The sequence below is a fragment of the Carcharodon carcharias genome, chromosome 6 (assembly GCF_017639515.1).
Source record: "Carcharodon carcharias isolate sCarCar2 chromosome 6, sCarCar2.pri, whole genome shotgun sequence".
Classification (NCBI taxonomy): Eukaryota; Metazoa; Chordata; class Chondrichthyes; order Lamniformes; family Lamnidae; genus Carcharodon; species Carcharodon carcharias.
The window spans coordinates 144,800,064-144,820,578 of record NC_054472.1 but is presented as its reverse complement, the minus strand read 5'-3'; the positions used below and the strand labels follow the sequence as shown (position 1 = coordinate 144,820,578).

The following is a 20,515-nucleotide window of genomic DNA, read 5'->3' as shown; positions in this document are numbered from 1 at the left end:
ATATTGCTTCAGAAAACACTCAAGAGGTTCTCTACCATTCTGACATGTGCCAAATTGCTTATCCCAATCTAAACATAAGTTAAAATCACCCATTGAAACCACTCTGCCTTTACTACATGCTTGTCTAATCTCTGTGATTGTACAATTTAACACTTCACAACTGCTAACAGGAGGCCTATACATAACTTCCACTGCAGTATTAAATGCTTTTCTATTTTTTAATTCTGGCCTCTCCTGTATTCTACAGACATGTTTCCAAGAAGGGTCCACTAGATAGTTATCAGGAGTGGGAACCTTGGTTGAATCTTCGCCTCTCTTGTTCCAGTGAAGAACTCTGGCTATTGACTCCTTGGAGGACAATAACTTTGCACAGAGCATAGGACTTTTGGTCTGTGAAAATTAGCACATTAATCTCTCAGTTATCAAAGGATCCATTTAACCAACAGTTCGTATTTTGTTCATTGATGTTGCAGAGCGACTGATGTCTGGGTTGAATAACCATGCGACATAAAAAAAAACACTTGCAATAATCACATCAGAGGATCTTTCCACCTTTCAGAGTTTCAAACTATTCTACTATTAGAGTACTTTAGTGTACTATATATTAAAAATACTATTATTGAGTTAAATAGAGCTCTCAAAGAATTAAATATCATAGACAACAGGTCTTCCAGGTGACTATTCGATTTCAGGATTGAATGTCTGACCCAGTATTCTTGAGACACTGAAGGGTAATTTTACACTTAAAGAATTCTTTCATGGGATGTAGGCATTGCTGGCTAGGCCAGCATCTCTTGCACATCCCTAACTGATCTTGAGAAAGTGGTGGTGAGCCACCATCTGAAACTGTTGCTGTCATATGGTGTAGGTACACCCACAGAATTGGAGGGAGTTCCAGGATTTTGATATAGTGACAATGAAGAAACGGCGATAAATTTCCAAACAGGGAAGAGGAACAAAAAGAGGTATTAGTAATGGTGGATGACGAGAAAGAGGTAGAAGTGCAGGATTCTGAAATTGATTTCCCTCTAATCAAATTGGATAATGAGGGAGTGCTTGAAAATTTAAATGAAATATTGAATTACCTTCCAAGCAAGTGTCAAAGTGATTTGGAAATGCTATTGCAGTCACACAGACCTATTTGTGGGAATAAATTGGGAAAGGCAGGTTTGGCCAGGCATGATATCTCTGTACAGGTTTCATCTTCAATATGGGAACATCCTTATAATTTTGGTCTCCTTATTTAAGGAAGCATGTAAATACATTGGAGATGGTTCACAGGAGCTTTACTAGATTGATACCTGGAATGAATAGGTTGTCTTATGAGGAAAGGTTGGACAGACTGGGCTTGTTCCCACTGGAGTTTAGAAGAATGAGGGTTGATTTGATTGAAGTATACAAGACCCTGAACGGCCTTGACAAGGTGGACGTCAAAGGATGTCTCCTCTTCTGGGTGAATCCAGAACTAGGAGTCACTGTTTTAAAATTACGGGTTGCCCTTTTAGGACAGAGATGAGGAGAAATTTTTTCTCACAGAGGGTTGTGCGACTTTGGAATTCCCTGCCTCAGAAGGTGGTGGAGGCGGGGTCATTGAATATTTTTAAGGCAGAGGTAGATAGATACTTTTTAGGCAAGGGAATCAAAGGTTATCAGGGTTAGATGGGAATGTGGAAATCAAAATACAAGAAGATCAGCCATGATCTTATTGAATGACGGAGCAGGCTCGAGGGGCCGAATGGTCTACTCCTGTTCCTATTTCTTATGTTATTATGTTAAGTCAGGATGGTGTGTGACTTGGAGGGGAACTTGCAGGTGGTAGTGTTCCCATGCTTCTGCTGCCCTTGCCTTTGTAGGTGGTAGAGGTCGCAGATTTGGAAGGTGCTGTCAAAAGACACTTGTTGAGTTAATGCAGTGCATCTTGTAGATGGTATATGCTGCTGCCACTGTGTGTCAATGGTGGATGGAGTGAATGTTGAAGGTGGTGGTTGGGCTGCTGATCAAGCAGGCTACTTTGTCCTGGATGATGTCAAGTTTCTTGAGTGTTGTTGTAGCTGCACTCTTCAGGGCAAGTGGAGAGTATTCCATCACATTCCTGACTTGTGCCTTGTAGATGGTGGACAGGCTTTGGGGAGTCAGGAAGTGAGTTACTTGCCACAGCATTCCTAGCATCTGACCTGTTCTTGTAGCCACAGTATTTATATGGCTAGTCCAGTTCAGTTTCTGTCAATGATAACCCCCAGGATATTGATAGTGGGGGATTCAATGATGGTAATGCCATTGAACATCAAGGGGTGATGATTGGGTTCTCTCTTGTTGGAGATAGTTATTGCCTGGCATTTGTGTGGCGCGAATGTTACTTGCCACTTGTCAGCCCAAGCCTGGATATTGTCCAGGTCTTGCTGCATTTGGAACTGACTGCTTCAGTATCTGAGGAGTCATGAATGGTGTTAAATATTGTGCAATCAACAGCGAACATCCCCACTTCTGACCTTATGATGGAAGGAAGATCATTGATGAAGCAGCTGAAGATGGTCGGATCTAGGACACTACCCTGAGGAACTCCTGCAGTGATGTCCTGGAGCTAAGATGACTGACCTCCAATAACCACAACCATCTTTCTTTGTGCTAGGTACGACTCCAACCAGTGGAGAGTTTTCCCCCTGACTCTCATCTCTCATTGACTCCCCAAGGGCTCCTTGATGCCACACTCAGTCAAATGCTGCTTGATGTCAAGGGCAGTAACTCTCACCTCACCTCGGGAGTTCAGCTCTTTTGTCCATGTTTGAACCAAGGCTGTAAAGAGGTCAGGAGCTGAGTAGCCCTGGCAGAGTCCAAACTGAGCTTCAGTGAGCAGGTTATTCCTAAGCAAGTGCTGCTTGATAGCACTGTTGATGACCCCTTCCATCACTTTACTGATGATTGAGATCGAGAGTAGACTGGGGTGATAATTGGCCAGGCTGGATTTGTCCTGCTTTTCGTGTACAGGACATACCTGGGCAATTTTCCACATAGCCAGGTAGATGCCAGTGTTGTAACTGTACTGGAACAGTGACAGTAGTCCAGTGACATTAGCACCACCACCCCCACCCAACTCCCACCAACCACCCCTCCCCATGGCAATCCTATTCATTTGAATTCAGCAGGGGTCATTGCCAAGCTAAGGCTGGTGGATTCTGCTCTACGATAAGTGGAGGAAGGGGGAAACTTAGTTTTGAGTAAATGTTGACACTGAAGTCAGACTTAAAAAAAGAGAAAGAAAGCGAAATTTACTTAAGGTGAGGGGGGTCCCGCACACCGGTTGGGGAATCGACGGGAACCCCATGTTGCCTTTCTACAGGAGGCCTAACGTTATTTATGTCCAAGCAGACATTTATTTGGATAGTGCAGGCCTTCAACTTGATCAAGGTCCCAGTAAGCAGGAATCCCACCCACAAGAGCTGTTGCCAGCAATGCACTGAGGCCTTCATCGGGGATCACTGCTGGATTCCTGAAGGTGGGTAAATGAAGTGGGAGGGGGTTTGTATGAGGGGATCGCCATTGAGGGGAGTTGGATGCAAAGGAAGGGGGATGGTTTTCAGCCGGTTCAGCCCCTTTCGATTGCTGTGTACCTTGATCGAAAATTGAGTGACTGTCAACAAAGGAGTTCCCTATGAGGCAATAGGCCAATCTATCAGGGATTGCTAGGAAATTTTCAGGAGGCATGGGAGACCTGTACATGTCCAATTAAATCCCTGATTCACCATTAAATTTCAGCAGGGGATCTACCACTAGACCTCCCTCTTTCAACTTCAATTTGCAATTCCCGCAAATCTTTATATTTGAAGTATTTATCCAATTCCCTTTTGAAGGCCAATATTTGCATCCACCACCCTATTAGACAGTGCATTCCAAATCCTAACTTCTCATTGTAGAAAAATATTTTTTTTCATATTGCCTCGGTTTTTTTGGCAATCAGCCCTTCAGCCAAATGAGACATTTTCTGTTTATTACTCTAAGTAAGCCCTTCATGATGTTAAATAACTCTATCGAGTCTCATCTTAGCCTTCTCTGCTCTAAGGAGAACAATCACAGCTTCTCCAGGCTATCCACCTTAATGTAGAATACAGCAGCTTTCAAATCAAAACAAATGTTGCTTTCTCTAGTGTCAGTCCGCCTTTGGACAAACTGAAGAAACATACATGTAAAACTGTAAGGAAATGTTCTTGTTACATGCCTGAGTCACGCAAATGAGCAAGTAGATGTGGGGCAGTGTGAGTCAACTACTATAAAAGTAAAACACTGACACCGTCTAAGGGAGCAGCTAATACTACTGAACCCAAAAAGGTATCTACAGCAGAACTAAATTTGGAACAATCTTACACAACACACAATGAATGTAGTAAAGACAGCAGCATTTTACACACTGCAAGATCCCATAAATTGGACTAAATTGAATGGCAGTTAATTTTGTTTTTTGTTGGTGCAGGTTAAAGGAGGAATGTTGATCCATACATTGGCAAAATTTCCCCGCTCTTCTTCAAATAGTACCATGGGATCTTACATCTACTGGAACTGCTGGAATAGGCAACAGATATAAAGGCGTGACCTAAAGATGGCACTTCTGAGAGTGTTACACTTCCTCAGTATTGCACTGCATTTTTGACCTGGATTATGTGCTAAATTCCTGGGCCTGAATCCACAACCTTTTACCCAGAGAGGTCAATGCTACAAACCAAGATAACACTCACAGTATAGTCTTATCTGAAAAGAATGGCCAGGAGGTACCGGAAAGGGACTTTCTGAACTGTGGAACTGTACCCTAGTTAAATCAGGAAAGAAGGGGACAAAAACTAGAAAAAAAGCACCATTAGGTTCAAACTTTACTTTGCAGGATGCTGCTGTTTAATGAGTACCATTAAATCTAAAAGGATCTGAATGGTCTGCTGTTTAATCAGTATCTTTAAATCTAAAAAGATCTGAAGAGGCTGCTGTGACTGACAATCTGGATTGTGACTTTATCATCTCTGTGATTTGCCGACTCAAAGTCTTTTCTATCCCAAGGCTGGTGGTAACAATACTAAGTCCAAAGCTTTTAAATAGCAACAGATGCTTTTTCCATTTATAGTGAAGGCTGCATTGTCAGGCCTGGAATGTATGGACAAATGATACTGTGGCATGCCTGGGAGAGCTGACCAGAGATAAAAGGCCTCTGTCCCAGACATCGTGTGCCCGTTCTCTGCTCAACCTCTGTCCCATCCCCTTGCAGTCCTCTCATCTCTTTCTGACACTCAAACATGGCGCCCAAGAAACCTGAACCCAAGAAAGAGGAACCGAAGAAGGAGATGAAACCTATTGAGCCAGAGGTTCCCAAAGAGCCTGAATTCGACCCCAAGAAAGTAACTGTGAGTACACCTCCCCCCACCGGCAAGATCTGTCTCTTTCAGTATGTGATATAAAATAGCCTGCCTAATCAAGGGAAAACTGCAAACAAATAGAAAAATTCATGCAGGCATGTTTAACATCTAGAAATAAAAATAATGAAGATTTCAGGTAGAGATCTTTCCTTTGGATGCTTTGTTTCAAGTGTTGCAGGAGTGAGGAGGGACCAGGCACTGAGGGACTTGTAGTTGAGGACAAGGATTTTGAAGTCCAGGACAGGTGCAGAACTCAGTGAGGGATAATTTGTAGACAGCAGAGTTCGACAGTTTATACGGTGAGGTGGTTATGTTGGACTAGCAGCCCAGAAGTTCAAATTCTACTATTGCGAATTGTGAAACAGAATTTAATAAATTTGATAACTTGTATTATGCAACTACCAGGATGGTAAAAGGTGAACCAGATAGACCTTTCATCTTCTCATTTAGTAATTCCCATGTTCCTATGCTGTGAGCTGGTGCTAGAAAAGTTAACATTAAAGCTGTCAGAATACTATGAAAACCCAAATGGCTCACTAATACTCTGCAAGGAAGGGAAGCTGCCACTACTCAGTCTGGCTTACGTGTCTCCACTCCAATTCTACCTTGTTGGCTCTTAATGCCCTTTGACGTGGCTGATCCATCAACTCATTTGCAAAACTATTGTTGCTGTTCAATAAGAAGGGGCCCCACAACTTCCTCAAGGAAATTAGGCAATTAATGAGATTTTGTGTCATTGCTCTCATATCTAAGAACAAACTTTTAAAAACTAAAATTACAGATGCAGGTTGAGGCAAGGTGAGGGGAGCATTGGGGTAGTTGTGCCTGTTGATAGAGAGGAGTAGATAAGGGTTTTAACAGCGGTTGTAATGCAATATGGGAAGAATGGACAGAATTTGCAGCATTGGAAATATGAGGTATTCTGTGGTTACATTGTGGGATTTCAGTTTGAAGATAAGCTCAGCCCTGAACAGGACATTAGAAAATTGAATGCTAAAGCAGTACTAATCTATTGCTTTCCATTGTTCCTCCTTTGAGTTACCTTGGGATGTTTTGTTGCACGAAAGGCTTGATCGAAAATGTGACAAGACAGAGGAGCATTTGATGGGACAATGTAGAAGGTGCTTTATTCTGTATCTAACCAGTGCTTTAACTGACCTGTGGGTATTTGATTGAACAGTGTAGCTGGAGCTTTATCCCATACTTTACATCTGCAGTATCTGCACTGGGAGTGTTTAGTGCTACCTCTGGGTGCCTGAAACAGATAAGTATATATGCTTCTGCTTGAGAAGTAGAAAATTCACTTAAAATATATTTTGAACAAAACCAAGAGATCTAGTTTTGTTTTATTGTCCCATCTGAAACAATCACCTTATTTGCAAAGCTAATAAATTTGACTTTTTTCCAGATATAACAGCACCTTGCATTTATATGGCTTTAAAGTAGCAAAATGCCTGCTCTGTGGATGAGGTTCCAAGAAAAATGTGAAGGCTGCCTGGGCTCTTTGTCTGCCTGCCAACATTAAGGTTGGACGGGCAGCTCAGCTAATTGATTTACTGGCTTTTTAAATGGCCTTAATAGGCCTTTGACAGTTTGGTGGGTGTGCAGTTGAAAATCTAAATGAGGCACAGTGACGCCAGGACACACGCCCGATGTCACCATGCGTCATTTTACACCTTGGCGAGTGGGCCCCACCCGCACTAGCAGAGCCGAAGGTTCTACCCTTGGATTAGGTCCTGTGGCTCTTTTTTATACTTTTGTTGTAATCTCAGTGATAACAATGTGATTCAGACTTCATGAGTTCAAGCCCCATTCCAGAGATTGGAATGCATAACCTAGACCGACACTTGAGTGCAGTACCAAGCGACAGTTGAACTGTCTGAGGTGCTGTCTTTTGGATGAGCCATTAAATCAAGGCATTGGCTGTCCTTATGTGTCTCAGTATCACATTTCGTTTGGTAACCCTCCTGTGAGGCACATTGAAATGTTTTATTACATTAAAGGTACTAAATGCAACTTCTTGTTGTTATTAGTCAGGAACACAAATATCATTGTGCTATTGGGTATCTTTTCCATTTTTAAGAAGTTTGATTTCTTTTAGCAGGTCTTGTAAAATTTCCAACTGACACAAATATTCTTTCCTTTCCAGCTTGAATTCAATGCCGATCAGATTGAAGGTAAGGATGTAGACACTACCAACACTACAAAAGCTCATTTTTATTATAGGAGAAAGTCAAAAAAGTGTGGTGAACACAGTACTGAAATCCCAGGATACACAAATGGGCAGAATTTTACTTTCTGCGGGTGATCGTGCGCCCGCTGACAATTAAGCGGGCAACTAAGCCCATTAACAGTGCAATTATCTGCTATTTTCTGTGGCGCATCCAACCTTATGGTTGGTGGAGAGGCGAATCAGCCAGGTGGCCTTTACATTTTTGATGAAACCTCGTCCAAGGGCGGGATGAAATCTCCCTTAGGAAATAAAATAAAAAGGAATATCTGGGGACAGCATTTTTATGAGGTGTGCTTTTGTTATGACGCAGCAATTGGTAAAGGCTGAGCTGTTTAAATTCCAGAGGGAAACTTGAACAACTGTCATAACCTATATTTTCAATTGGTATGTTTGAGATGCAGCTCTGAATTCAGGAATAAGACCACCGAGCCTCTAAAGGATTTTTATATAAAACTAAATTGAACATTTATTAATTTAACAACAAATTAAACACGTGCACATGTCTACAAATTACTACCATAATAACTTTTAAACAAATCCCCAAATTCATCACTCCCAGGTAAATCTTCACCAAGGCAACAGTAACCCATGTACTTTAAACAGACACCAGGCAAAGCACATTTAACCTTATGAATTCAAAGTGAGGTTCCTTTCAATTTGTTTCCTTTGCAGATACAGTTGTAGGCTTGCAGGCTGGTTAGACCTTAAATGCCTCTGACTTACACACACAAACTCCTTTCTGTTTATACCTAGCTTTTCCATTGAATGTAAATTTTCCATTGTATTACTAGGTTTTTTAATTTTACCTCTCCTTTCATTCCACCAATTTTATTAGTAATATAAACATATTGTTTGACGTCTTCCAGCTAGGTGCAAGATTTTACCCATTCTTTTGAATGGTTTATTCAACAAATGCAAATTTACACTTTACCTTCTCCTTAAGTTTATCTAATTAACATCTCAAACTACAACACATCAAAATACCCTGACTAGCTGGTTTTAATCCAATTAAAACACACACAGACACACACATAGAAACAGACCCTACTACAATTGCAATTTAACAATAATTTCCAATAACATTATAGACATTAATATCACTTCATGACAGCTTTCAGGTATGTGATTGTGCTGCATGAACATTCTTTTGCAGCTTTATGTGCTTTATTTTATTATTTGCAGTTCTGCAGTTCCCTGAGGCAGCTGTCTGCCTTCAGGGAGCTCTCCAGAAGTGCTCACCAGCACCGTGGTGATGTCATCGCCCTTCCCGCCCCCACCCCGGCAGCACTGAGCTTTTCGGCGTGCATTTCACGCTGGCTGGCTGTTTCCCGACTGCTCCCAAGCCTGCCGATTGAGCGCACACGACAAAGAAAAAATTCAGCCTTGGTCTATGTTGAATCGAAAGACCTTTATAGTGCCTTTCAAGGTCTCTGGGCATCCCACAGCGATTAACAAACAATAAATTACTTTTTGAAGTACTGTCAGTGTTGTAAAGTAGGGAAATTTTGCAGACAATTTTCACACAGCAAGCTGCCACAAACAGCAATTCACAAAATGACTAGATAAACTGTTTTGGTGGTGTTTGGTGGTTGAGGGATAGATCTTGGCCAAATACCAGTAGAACTCATCTGTTCCTCTTTGAATGACATCATGGGGTCGTTTATATACATCTGAGAGAGCAGACAAAGTTAAATGCCTTACTTAAAAGATGGCACCATTGATAGTATAGAATTCCATTAGGACTGCACTCATTCTAGATTAAGTGTTGAAGTCCTGAAATAGCGCTTAAACCCACAACTTTTTGACTCAGAGGTGAGGGCTATCACTGAAACCATCCCTCCCCACCCCCTTTAGTTGGTCGCAACTACAATAACAGTTAGGTTACTGCCTGTTGACCTCTGCCTGCAATACAAGGAAAATTAACTAGGATTCCACTCCTAATCATTATACAGTGACTATATTTAGAAATCAAGGAACAAGGAGATGATTGGGCTTGATGGTGATACATACCCACTGTTAAAAAGCCTGGCAGCACAGATTGCTTAGGGTCACAACAACAATAGCAACAACTTGTATTTGTATAGTGCCTTTAATTTAATACAAAAGGTTGGCTACTTGGGTGAGGCATGGAAGGATTGCTGAGTAACAGCTAGAGTCAGCAACTTAATGGGACAGAAGGGAACTAATTGGAGAAAGAAAGGAGTAAAATGTTTGCCATCAACATTTTTACTATTACTCCCTCCAGTTCATTTTTCTTTGATTCTCTCTTCTGGTACAAAAATAGTGGATGGGAGGTGGGTAACAGTAAAAATGACTAAAACATCAAAGATAAAAACAAAAAACTGCGGATGCTGGAAATCCAAAAAAAAACAGAATTACCTGGAAAAACTCAGCAGGTCTGATTCTGAACAGTTCTGTTGAAGGGTCATGAGGACTCAAAATGTCAACTCTTTTCTTCTCCGCCGATGCTGCCAGACCTGCTGAGTTTTTCCAGGTAATTCTGTTTTTGTACCAAAACATCAAAGCCACCTCAGTCACTACCTCAGTCAGCCGAGAGTCGGGCTATGGAAATACAGGGCCCAAAATCCTTCTCTACCTAAGATAAAAACAAAAAACTGCAGATGCTGGAAATCCAAAAACATTAACTGTGTTCCTCTCTGCAGATGCTGCCAGACCTGCTGAGTTTTCCAGGTATTTTTATTTTTGTTCCTTCTCTACCTAGTTTGGGACGGCCACAGTCAGAGAAAAATTGGTGGCCGGGGGTTGTGGCAGTGCTAGCAAATGAAAACTGAGAAGAGCGGAAATGCAACCACTCCGCTGGTGCCCAATGTTCAGGTGGGCAACAGCATGCCTGCCTGTTTCAGGCAGAGATTGCTTAATTATTCAAATCAGCATACTAGTTTGCAGTGTTCAAGTGTAATTGCAGATAGCCATTTTCCCACATCTCCACTGCTAACATGTGTAATTCAGAGTTATAGCAGGCACAGCTGGATCTACCTGTGTGCTTTCCATTTGCCCCACGATTTCTCTCACAGACACTGACGCCATCAGAAATCTGATGCAAACCACAGACCTAGGGTGGAACTTTCAGTGCCCGCTGGCATCAGGTGTATTTGGCAACATGAGCAGACAATATGGCGAGAAGGCCAAAAATCAGTTTCATGAAGTCATGAAACCATTTTGCAATTGCCCGCTCTGCCCGTCAACGGCAGGCCATGTTTCCCAACATAGCATGTAGGAACCTCATTGTAATACATCTGCATCTCATTATAAGCACGTCTGCTTACAATCATGCTGACGTGTTTCACAACAGCATATTTAAGGTGTGCACTTGGCAGTCTGCACTACAAGGGGAACTCGGAAATGAGAACACAGTAAGATTGCGCAATGCTCGCCAGGATTGCCTTTTGGAATTCAAGGTGGAGGTGACTTGGGGCTGCACTGTGGTCAAATGACTTCAGGGGATAAGGGCTGCCCTGCAGTTGAGGCAAGATGGTGGGGAGGGGCAAGGGCTGCCCAGTGGTTGATGGTAGTGCACAAGCACTTGAGGGGTAGGGGAAAGGGAAGTGGCCACACATCAGGGAAACCTTGTATAAAGTTACCATTTCTCTGCAGCTGAGACAGTTCAGGCACAGCTACATTGACATGCTTAGAGTCGGGCCTCTGGCTTAACTGCCCACTCAAGCAACGCGGAGGCATGAAAGTGCCACCAAGTGCTCCAGAGCTTTTCACATCTTGGGCACAGACTGCAAACTAATGAGTGTTTTAGTGGATTGCAGAAACAGTTGGACGACTGGGCGTGTTGTACAATCTCCTTGCTAAAGCTGGCCAAGTCACTGGTGGAGGCACTCACAGCATCTTGCAGTGTCATCATTCTGGTTTGGACCAGTCTCCCCCATGGTTCAAGCTAACAGCGCAGCCTTGCAGTGTGGATTAGGAGAATGCCTGTGCCTGAGCTGAGAGCACAGCATGCAGTCCAATGGGCAAAGCTGCTGTCAACCCGTCAGGTGGAGTGGGAATGAGGAAGGTGGTGTTTCGGGCAGCCATGTAGTGACTAAATTCTGGCCAACCAAGTGCTAACCAGCACTCTCCGGGATGCATTAAAAGGCCTTCAGACTTAACCAAGAGAGGTTCTTAGAACACCCAAGCTAACCCACATGTCTCACTCTTTCATCCTTCAGGAGGAATACATCAGGAGCATGGAGCCTGGTGAACTAGCTGTGCACAGGGATGGAGAAGAGAGTGATGGAGGCACCTGGCTGTGCAGAGGGAGGAGTAGCATTCTCAGGAAGAAGGGGCGGCAGGGGCTCCAGCACGCACCACTGAAGAGCCACAGTGAGCCTGGCTAGACCCAGAGTCTATAGACGCTGCCTTTCATTCCTGGAGATGACTGAGAACCATTTTTACCGAAGATTGCGCACATCTAGGGAACTGGTCAGTCACATCTGCCAGCTACTGCAGGGTTTGGCACCACATGGGCATGGACGGCACCCACTGCCAGTGGCCGTGAAAGTGACCGCAGTGCTCAATTTTTATACCAGTGTCTCCTCTCAGGGATCTACAAGTGACCTCTGTGGGATATCGCAAGCCTCCACCCAAAAATGCATCCATGAAGCCATGGACGCCATCTTCGCAAGAGCACACAACTTTGTGCATTTCGCACGGGACTAGGAAAGCCAGGATGCAAGAATGAATGTATTTGCCCAGATCTCAGGTTTCCCACAGGTACAGGGTGCGATCGAATACACTTACGTGGCACTCAGATCTCCATCGCAACAGGCAGACAACTATGTCAACCTCAAGGACTTCCATTCACTGAATGTGCAGCTGGTTTGCAACCACCACAAATGCATCTGGCAGGTCTGAGCTTGTTTCCAGGGTGTGTCCATGACTCCTACATTTTCAGTCATTCACAGCTCCCTGACATCTTCCAGGGTCCACAGAGGCTGCAGGGATGGCTCCTCAGCGACAAGGACTATCCACAGAGGACATGGCTGATGACATCCATGTGGCAGCCTCAGACTGCAGCCGAGCAAAGGTATAACAAAACTCATGCTGCAACGTGCATCTTGGTGGAGCAAACCATCAGGATGCTGAAAATTAGGTTGCCTGGACCGGTCCGGTGGAGCCCTGCAATATAATCCACAGAGGGTGTCACGCATCATCGTCAGCTGCTGCGCCCTTTACAACCTGGCGCGGCAACGGGGAGAGGAACTGGCTGAGGAGGAGATGGAGGAGCTGGACATCTCCTCCAATGAGCAGGATGTCGACAGTGATGAGGGTGAGGAGGTCCTCAAAGGCGACAATGATGGCAATGAGGCCTTCGCACTGGCCAGGCAAGGCAGGCACGCTCGGGAGGCCCTCATAGCTGCTAGATTTGTGGAAGATGATGGCGACATTCAGTGAGGAGACACCATAGATCCTCACATCACATCTGTGAATGTTTGACTCCTGTCTAGCTGACAGCAGCACACATACCCACTGTGATAATGCTCCTATCATGGAGATGCAGCAGAGACCCTAATAGTTGCTCAATCCCAGGAGGACGACGATGACATGCAGTGAGGACACTCCAGAGATCTTCACATTGCCTCTGTGAATGCTTGCCTCCTGTCTGGCCGAGGGCAGCTCACTGGGCTCCGTGATCAGGGTCATATCATAGAGATGCAGCCTTGGAACTTTAAATGCACCTGATCCTTTGTCAGCTTTCAGCATCTGACCCCTTCAGGAGCACAGCATCACTGGTCACAGATGCTGACGAGGTGGGTGTTAGCCCCACTTTAAAGGTGCTGAGACCACACAGGGAGAATGACCGTGCCCTGTGACATCCACCAACGACATTTTGACAGCAATGACAAGCACCATCAAGGTACAGACCATCACTTCGGTCTGAAGGCTACACAAAGTACAGGGAAGAGGCCCTGGACTGAGACACTTGTCTTTGTCTTGTGCAGAAACCATGGTCTCACACCTGAGACACAGCAACACTGCTCATCAGAACAAGGAGCCAAAGGCAGGGAGACATTCTTGGGAATTTATGTACAATAGTTAAAATTACATAGAAGTGATTAACACCCATGCCCTAACTGTGCAACTATATCTTTTTAACTTTCCTAACCCTGTCGCTACATCTTGGTGCTCCCCAGATATCCAAAGCGGAGGTGGAGGCAGCTTGCTGACTGCTACACCCTATCTGTGATTACCTTGGCGGGCGTCCTCTGGCAGACCAAGACCTGGAGGGCCCCGGCCTGCTTTCAGGATCCTGCTGTCAGGCAGTGGCACCCTCCTCGGCCTGTGGAGCTGGAGCTGTTGGGGTCACAGGAAGAGGGAATTCGGATGGGCCAGACATTCCCAGAGTCACCTGGGTGGATGGCCCCAGGGTGTGCACCTGCTGATCCTCCTCCCTATGGGTGCCCAAGGGCCCTGGCTGACTCCTTGAGGAGAAGGGGTAGCTGGAGTAAGATCGAGCTGCCTGCACCCCTCTCACATTGAAACTGTTGGAGGCCAACTATGGCGTCAGCGATGGAATTCATCCCGTGCAGCTGTGCACGACCGATGTCCTGGACCAATGTCTCCATGGCGGCCACCATCCGACCAGTGTTGACCTCGGTGTGTAGCAATGCCGGCGCTATCACCCCAGCCTGAAGGCGGACGTACTCCTCCATCGTGCCCTGAAATCTGAAGAGTGCAGTGGACATCCCTTCCTGATGTTCCCAAGCTTGCCTTTGCAGCTCCAGCAACTGAGGTATGTCCGAGTCCAGAGGCTCATCATCTTATTTGGACTCTGCATATTTCTGGCCTCCAGCAGTCCTCCGAGTGCTGGAGACCTGGGAAGTCCCTGCCACTCCCTGCTGTGGATCAGACAGTGCAACGTGCTCACCAGATTGTGACCCCAAGGCGACTCTAAAGCTAGGTCCCACCGAGGTGTGTGTCTCTGTGTTGGTGGAAGGGGTGGTTGAGCACCGTGACAGGTCTTCGATTAAGGTGTCCTCAGATTCCTCTTCAGAGGTTTCTTCGGGGCTTGAGTCGAGGACCTGGGTCATGGGCTCCCCCTTGGCTATTTCCCAGATGTGTTTGCAAAAGCAAGGAGAGATAATTAGTACATGGCAGGGGCCTGTGAAACAAGATACATCACTCACAGCATGGTTGTCTGACGGATGTTGCACTGTTGGTAGAGCACCCTCAACCTCACTGTCAGCACAGGAACAGTCCAGGTCCTCGCCAGCCAGCTGGATGACTCTATTTCCAAAGTCTGTGAGGACCTTGATTTCAGGCATTCCTCCACCAGCTAGCGACCTCTCCTTCTTGTTGTGTGCCACCTTGTCCTGCATGAATAGAGATGGAGAGAGTGTAAGCAGGACGCCTGTCAGGCCAAATGATAAGTATGCCTGGCATGTGTGGGTAATGAGTGGTCCCATGGACAGAATCAGGACAATGATCCTGGTACCAAAGGTGTGTATGAGAGAGTGAATGACAATGTCCCTTGAACTGGCAGGGAGTGAGGGCCCTGTGGATGCATGATGGTTTATGAGTGTGTCAGTTGAGAGTGATGAGAGGAGTGACTTACCATGGTGGAACGGAAGAGATCATTCATCCTTTTTCGGCACTGGGTGGCAGTCCTCTTTTGAGGGCATTGGCATTGACCACTGTTGCCACTGCCTCCCAAGCTGGATTGTTGATGTTGCTGGCCCACCTGAGGCACAGCAGGGGTACAGGATATCATGATAGGCCTCCACAGCATCCAAAAGGCACTCAAGGGACACATCACTAAACCGGTGGGCTGTAGTCTTTTTGCCTTTTGGGGCCATGTCTTCTGTGCAGCAGTCCTGGGCTGGAAGCACCGAGAGGTATGTACGCAGTTTCACTTTAAATAAGGTGCCTGACATGAGCAAGTTGCAAGGTGATGGCATGGCGGGTGAATGAGAGCCCGCCCACCAACAAAAAGGTGTGTTTCCCAGGAATGCATAATTAATGCAGCAGGATTGGGACAATACGGCGTGAGAAGTTGCCTTTGCAGCCAACGGGTAAAATGTTGTTTTTCCTGCCCGCTACCACACTTTGTGCAAATCTGGGATGATTCTGCCCCAAGACACACAAAACACACCCACCAAATCACTAATTCATTTAGACTGAGACTCACTCTATTTGGGTCTAATATAGTGTCTATCTTGGCTCATCTTATTACGTAGATTTACATATAGAGTATAAGCACAGAAACAGGCCATTCAGTTTAACCAGTCCATGCTGTCACTTATCCTCCACTAGAGCTCCTCTCATCCTTCTTCATCTAACTCCATCAGCATAACCCTATATTTCTTTCTCCTTCATATGCTCATCCAGCTTCCTTAACTGCATCTACACTAATTTCCTCAACTACTCTCTGTGGTAGTGAGCTCCACATTATCACCACTTTCTGAGCAAAGGAGTTTCTCCTGAATTCCCAATGTTATTTCTTGGTGATTATCTTATATTGATGCCCTCTAGTTTGCTCCTCCTCACAACTGGGAACACTGTGTCTACTCTATCAAAACCTTTCATGATTTTAAAGAAGGTCACCCCTCAGCCTTCTCTGTTTAAGAGAAAAGATATGCAGGTTGTTCATCCTTTCCTGATAAGTATAACCTCACAGTTCTGGTATTGTCTTCATAAATCTTTTTTGTTCTTCCTCCAGTTCCTCAATATTCTCATTCTTGAAGTTAGACGTTGCCAACAGAGCTGTTGCAAGACAACCGTTAATCTCAGTGGGCACTAATTTGAGATAATGAACAAGAAGCATGTGAGAGTAGTTTGGCATGGGAGGCAAGTTTGACACCAATTTGCCTTCCCCTCTACTGTGACATGAAAATGGGCTTTGAATCAGTAGCATCTTGCATCAGCATGACTCAGTGTCTTAGTTGTGAGTAGGTAATCAGAACCATTGCACGGAATGTCCATGTCTCCACATGACATGTCACATTTCTTTGATTGTTTTGTTCTTTCAGATTTCAAGGAGGCATTCACCCTGTTTGACAGAACACCCACCTCAGAAATGAAGATCACTTATGCCCAGTGTGGTGATGTCATGCGTGCTCTAGGTCAGAACCCAACCAATGCAGAAGTTATGAAGGTCTTAGGGAGACCCAAACAAGATGGTAAGTGTTTAAAAGAGCATAGATTAACAAAGAAAAGCGTTTGGTTAAAGAATAATCTTTGATATTATTGAGGTGAGGTGAGAGTGGCGATTCCTTACATTAAGGCAGCATTTGACTAAATGTGGTATCAAGGGGCCCTTGTAAAATTGAAGTCAGTGGGAATTGGGAGGTGAGGGACTCTCCATTGAATGGAATCATACCCATGTTGGAGGCTAATCATCTCAACCCCAGGAGATTACCTCAGCCCAACCATCTTTGGCTGCTTCATCAATGACATTCCCTCAATCAGAAGGCCAGAAGCGGGGATGTTCACTGTTGATTGCACAATTTTCAGTAGCATTCACAATTATTAAGGTAATGTCTGGGATTTTCAGGTCCTGCCCACTGTTGTAATCTTCCAGTCCCTCCAAAAATCAATGGACTTTTAGCTAGCCTGCCACATTCCCTGTGGTGGGTCCCGCCCCAGTGGGGCAGGAAAATCCCAGCCAATGAAATAGACAGCGTCCACATATAGTACGACCTGGGCAACATTCAGGCTTGGGTTGATAAGCAATAAGTAACATTCATGCCACAGATATGCCAGGCAATTAACATGTCCAACAATTCAGAACGTACCCACCTCCCTTTGACATTCAATGGTGTTACTATAGCAAAACTCCCACCATCAACATCATGCAGATTCACCATTGACCAGAAACTTAACTGGCCCAACCATATAAATACTGTGGCTACAAAAGCATGTCAGAGACTGGGTTTTCTGCAACAAATGACTCATTATCTGCCTCCTCAAAGCCTTTCAACTACCTGTAAGACAAGCCAGGAATGAGATGGAATACTTTTCTATTGCCTGGATAAGTGCCATTCGAACAACACTTGAGAAGCTTGACACCATCCTAGACAAAGTAGCCTGCTTGAATGGCACCCATTCCACCACCTTAAATTTAAATATTAATTCCAAAGGTGCTGCAGTATGTATTATTTACAGGATGCACTGCAGCAACTTGTTAAACCCTCGACTTCTACTGCCGAGAAGGATTAGGGTAGCAGGTACATGGGAGCACCACCAACTACAAGGTCCCCCTATGGCTAACACCAACCTGACTTGGGAATATATCACTGTATTCATTGTCACTGGGTCAAAATTCTAGAAGTCCCTTTTTAAAAACTATAGAAGAAGCTTCACCACACAGACTGCAGCTGTTCAAGAAGGCAGCTCACCAGCAATTTCTCAAGGCAATTAGAGATGGGCAATAAATACTGGCTTTAATGACACATCCCATGAATTAATAAAAATGATGAAACTATTAATTTTCTTTCTTGGGGTGATTGTATGATGTACTTTTTAAAATTCATCTTTGGGATGTGGATGTCACTGGTACGACCAACATTAATTGCCCATCTGTAATTACCCTTGAGAAGGCGATGGTGGGCTGTCTTCTTGAACTGCTGCAATCCATGTGCTGAAGAAGCTCCCACAATGCTGATCAGTAGTCCTGTCCACTGAAAACGTATCTACCATCCTCTCAAAATTAGAACATTCTCTGCTGCGGTATTGTATGAGTATTTATAAACATCATCCGATTTTAGTTAAATGCCAATGTTATAGTCTGAGCATATATAGATATCCTCCTACCTCAGTTAAGTGTCAATGTTTTAATTTGAGTATGAGCATTAAGACAGTCATTTAACAATCGACATCGGACAATGTATCAATTAGACAACAGGTTAGGTCTAGAATGGACAGGACAGGTAATCTGTAAAATGGCATTTGTAAAGCAACAGTAGAAGGTTGTGCATGTAGTTGTTTAAATCTTAATAAAATAAGGATTATCATGTAATGTTGGATTTTTAAAGTACTCGAAAACTAATTCAAGTTGAGAACTATTCAGGAGAGTGTCAGGTAACAGTGCACACTTGTAAAGGAGAACGTAATTTGTGCTTGATGTGATTTGGTCAGATACCAGAGGATCAGAGGGTCATGAGTCTTTGGAGCTCTCTTCCTGAAAGGGTGGTGGAAGCAGAGTCTTAAATTTTTAAGGCAAAGGTGGATAGATTCTTGGTAAGCAAGAGAGTGACAAGTTATCGGGGGTAGGTGGGATGCAGATTTCAGGCTACTATCAAATCAACCATGATCTTATTAAATGGCAGAGCAGGCTCGAGGGGCTGAATGGCCTACTCCTGCTCCTTGTTCGTATGTTTGTATGGCCATGCACTAAATTTGCTACCTGAGCAGCCAAATTCACTCCAACTGGGAGGTGAAAAACTCCTCAGAGATGTTGGAATTTTCCGCAGCTCAATCTTGGCCAGAAATCTAGTCTCAGAGGTCTTGATGTTTAAGTCGGAAACCATTGTAACTGACATTTTCACTTTGCAATGTTTTAAGTGAACTTACAGTACTTGGTCAGTGATTGCTCAGCATGCTAATGGAGATATTTATGGGATTCATGATGCACGTTGCACCTAGTTATATACTGTCATAGTATTTTTTTAAAATAAAATAATTTTAATTTCCTTTACTTTCCAGAGATGAATACAAAGATGTTGGACTTCGACACATTTCTGCCCATGCACCAACATATCTGCAAGGTTAAAGACCAAGGCACATTTGAGGACTTCGTTGAGGGTCTGAGAGTGTTCGATAAAGAAGGAAATGGCACAGTAATGGGGGCTGAACTTCGCCATGTCTTAGCTACACTGGGTCTGTATCTCAGGACTAACTGATTTCTAGTGAAGGGTGTGACAGTTATAAGTCCAAAGCCTTGACTGTCACTGTGCCCTCATGGGATTAAGAGGGAACAAGATAACATTGATTGCCCCTAGTCGAGAGTCCTTCAGATCGTAAACCTTATTGTCAATTCTTTGGCTGTCATTACATGTTCTATTCTCCTTCTTTAAAATTTTCCTGAACAGTTTCCTAATCAAGAGGATTAAGATAATTGTAATCATTATGGGGGCAATCAACTGCGCTGAATCATTCCTTTGGTTTTGCAGGTTTATTGCACTTATTCTCTATAGTAGTGTCCATTATTCATGTTGCAGACTCAAGCTGGACCCACAGGAACACCCACTTCTGTAGAGTTGAAGCTAACTGAAGGAATTATTTGCCACCAGAGCTGCTGAAATTTGTGTTAAAGGTCTTACTGACAGAGTTGGAGGGCCTTGTTCATGGGCCTGGATGTCCCAGTTGGTTGAATTGGTGTTTCTGATTAGTTGTGTTGGTGTTTCTGGTTGGTTGAGTTAGTGTTTCTGGTTGGTTGTGCAGACCCTTGCTGATGGAGCTGATGCCAATGGGTGAGTTGGGAGTCATATTCATGGACTCGGAGATTCTGGTCCCAGAAGAGGCAGATAACAGACCAAGGGAGAGAGAACATTTAATTGAAATGTGACACAGATATGACAATTTATAAGCTCTCTGAATAAGTTGAAGGTTTATTGATTTAAGTGGAGATTGTTCTTGGTTGCTTTGTCATTACAGAACTTCTTTGGAGTCTACAATAAGTTTTTTTTTTGTTTCCAATTTGCTTTCGTTTCATCCTAAAGGCTCTTCCTGTAGTTTTTTTTTATTCATTCATTGGAAGTGGGTGTCACTGGCTGGGCCAGCTTTTATTGCCCATCTGAAATTGCCCTTGAGAAAGCGGGGTTGAGTTGCCTTCTTGAACTGCTGCAGTCCATGTGGTGTAGGTACACCCACAGTGCTGGAGGGAGGGAGGGAGGGAGTTCCAGGATTTTGACCCAGCAACAGTGAAGGAACAGCAATA

The 20,515-nt window shown here is 44.3% G+C and overlaps 1 protein-coding gene across 3 annotated transcripts in view; it reads left to right on the top strand.

Annotated features, from left to right (window-relative positions):
* Positions 1 to 5,182: 5,182 nt before the first annotated feature.
* Positions 5,183 to 20,515, top strand: part of LOC121279048 (myosin light chain 1, cardiac muscle-like) — a 40,939-nt gene continuing 25,606 nt past the window's right edge. For 2 of the 3 annotated variants that reach the window (XM_041189861.1, XM_041189862.1), the window contains exons 1-4: positions 5,183 to 5,381; positions 7,543 to 7,570; positions 16,608 to 16,757; positions 19,282 to 19,455. In XM_041189861.1, coding sequence (XP_041045795.1) covers positions 5,274 to 5,381; positions 7,543 to 7,570; positions 16,608 to 16,757; positions 19,282 to 19,455 — 460 coding nt within the window. In that variant the 5' untranslated portion in view covers positions 5,183 to 5,273. The remainder of the gene's footprint in view (positions 5,382 to 7,542; positions 7,571 to 16,607; positions 16,758 to 19,281; positions 19,456 to 20,515) is intronic. The other variant, XM_041189860.1, reaches the window with a different exon arrangement.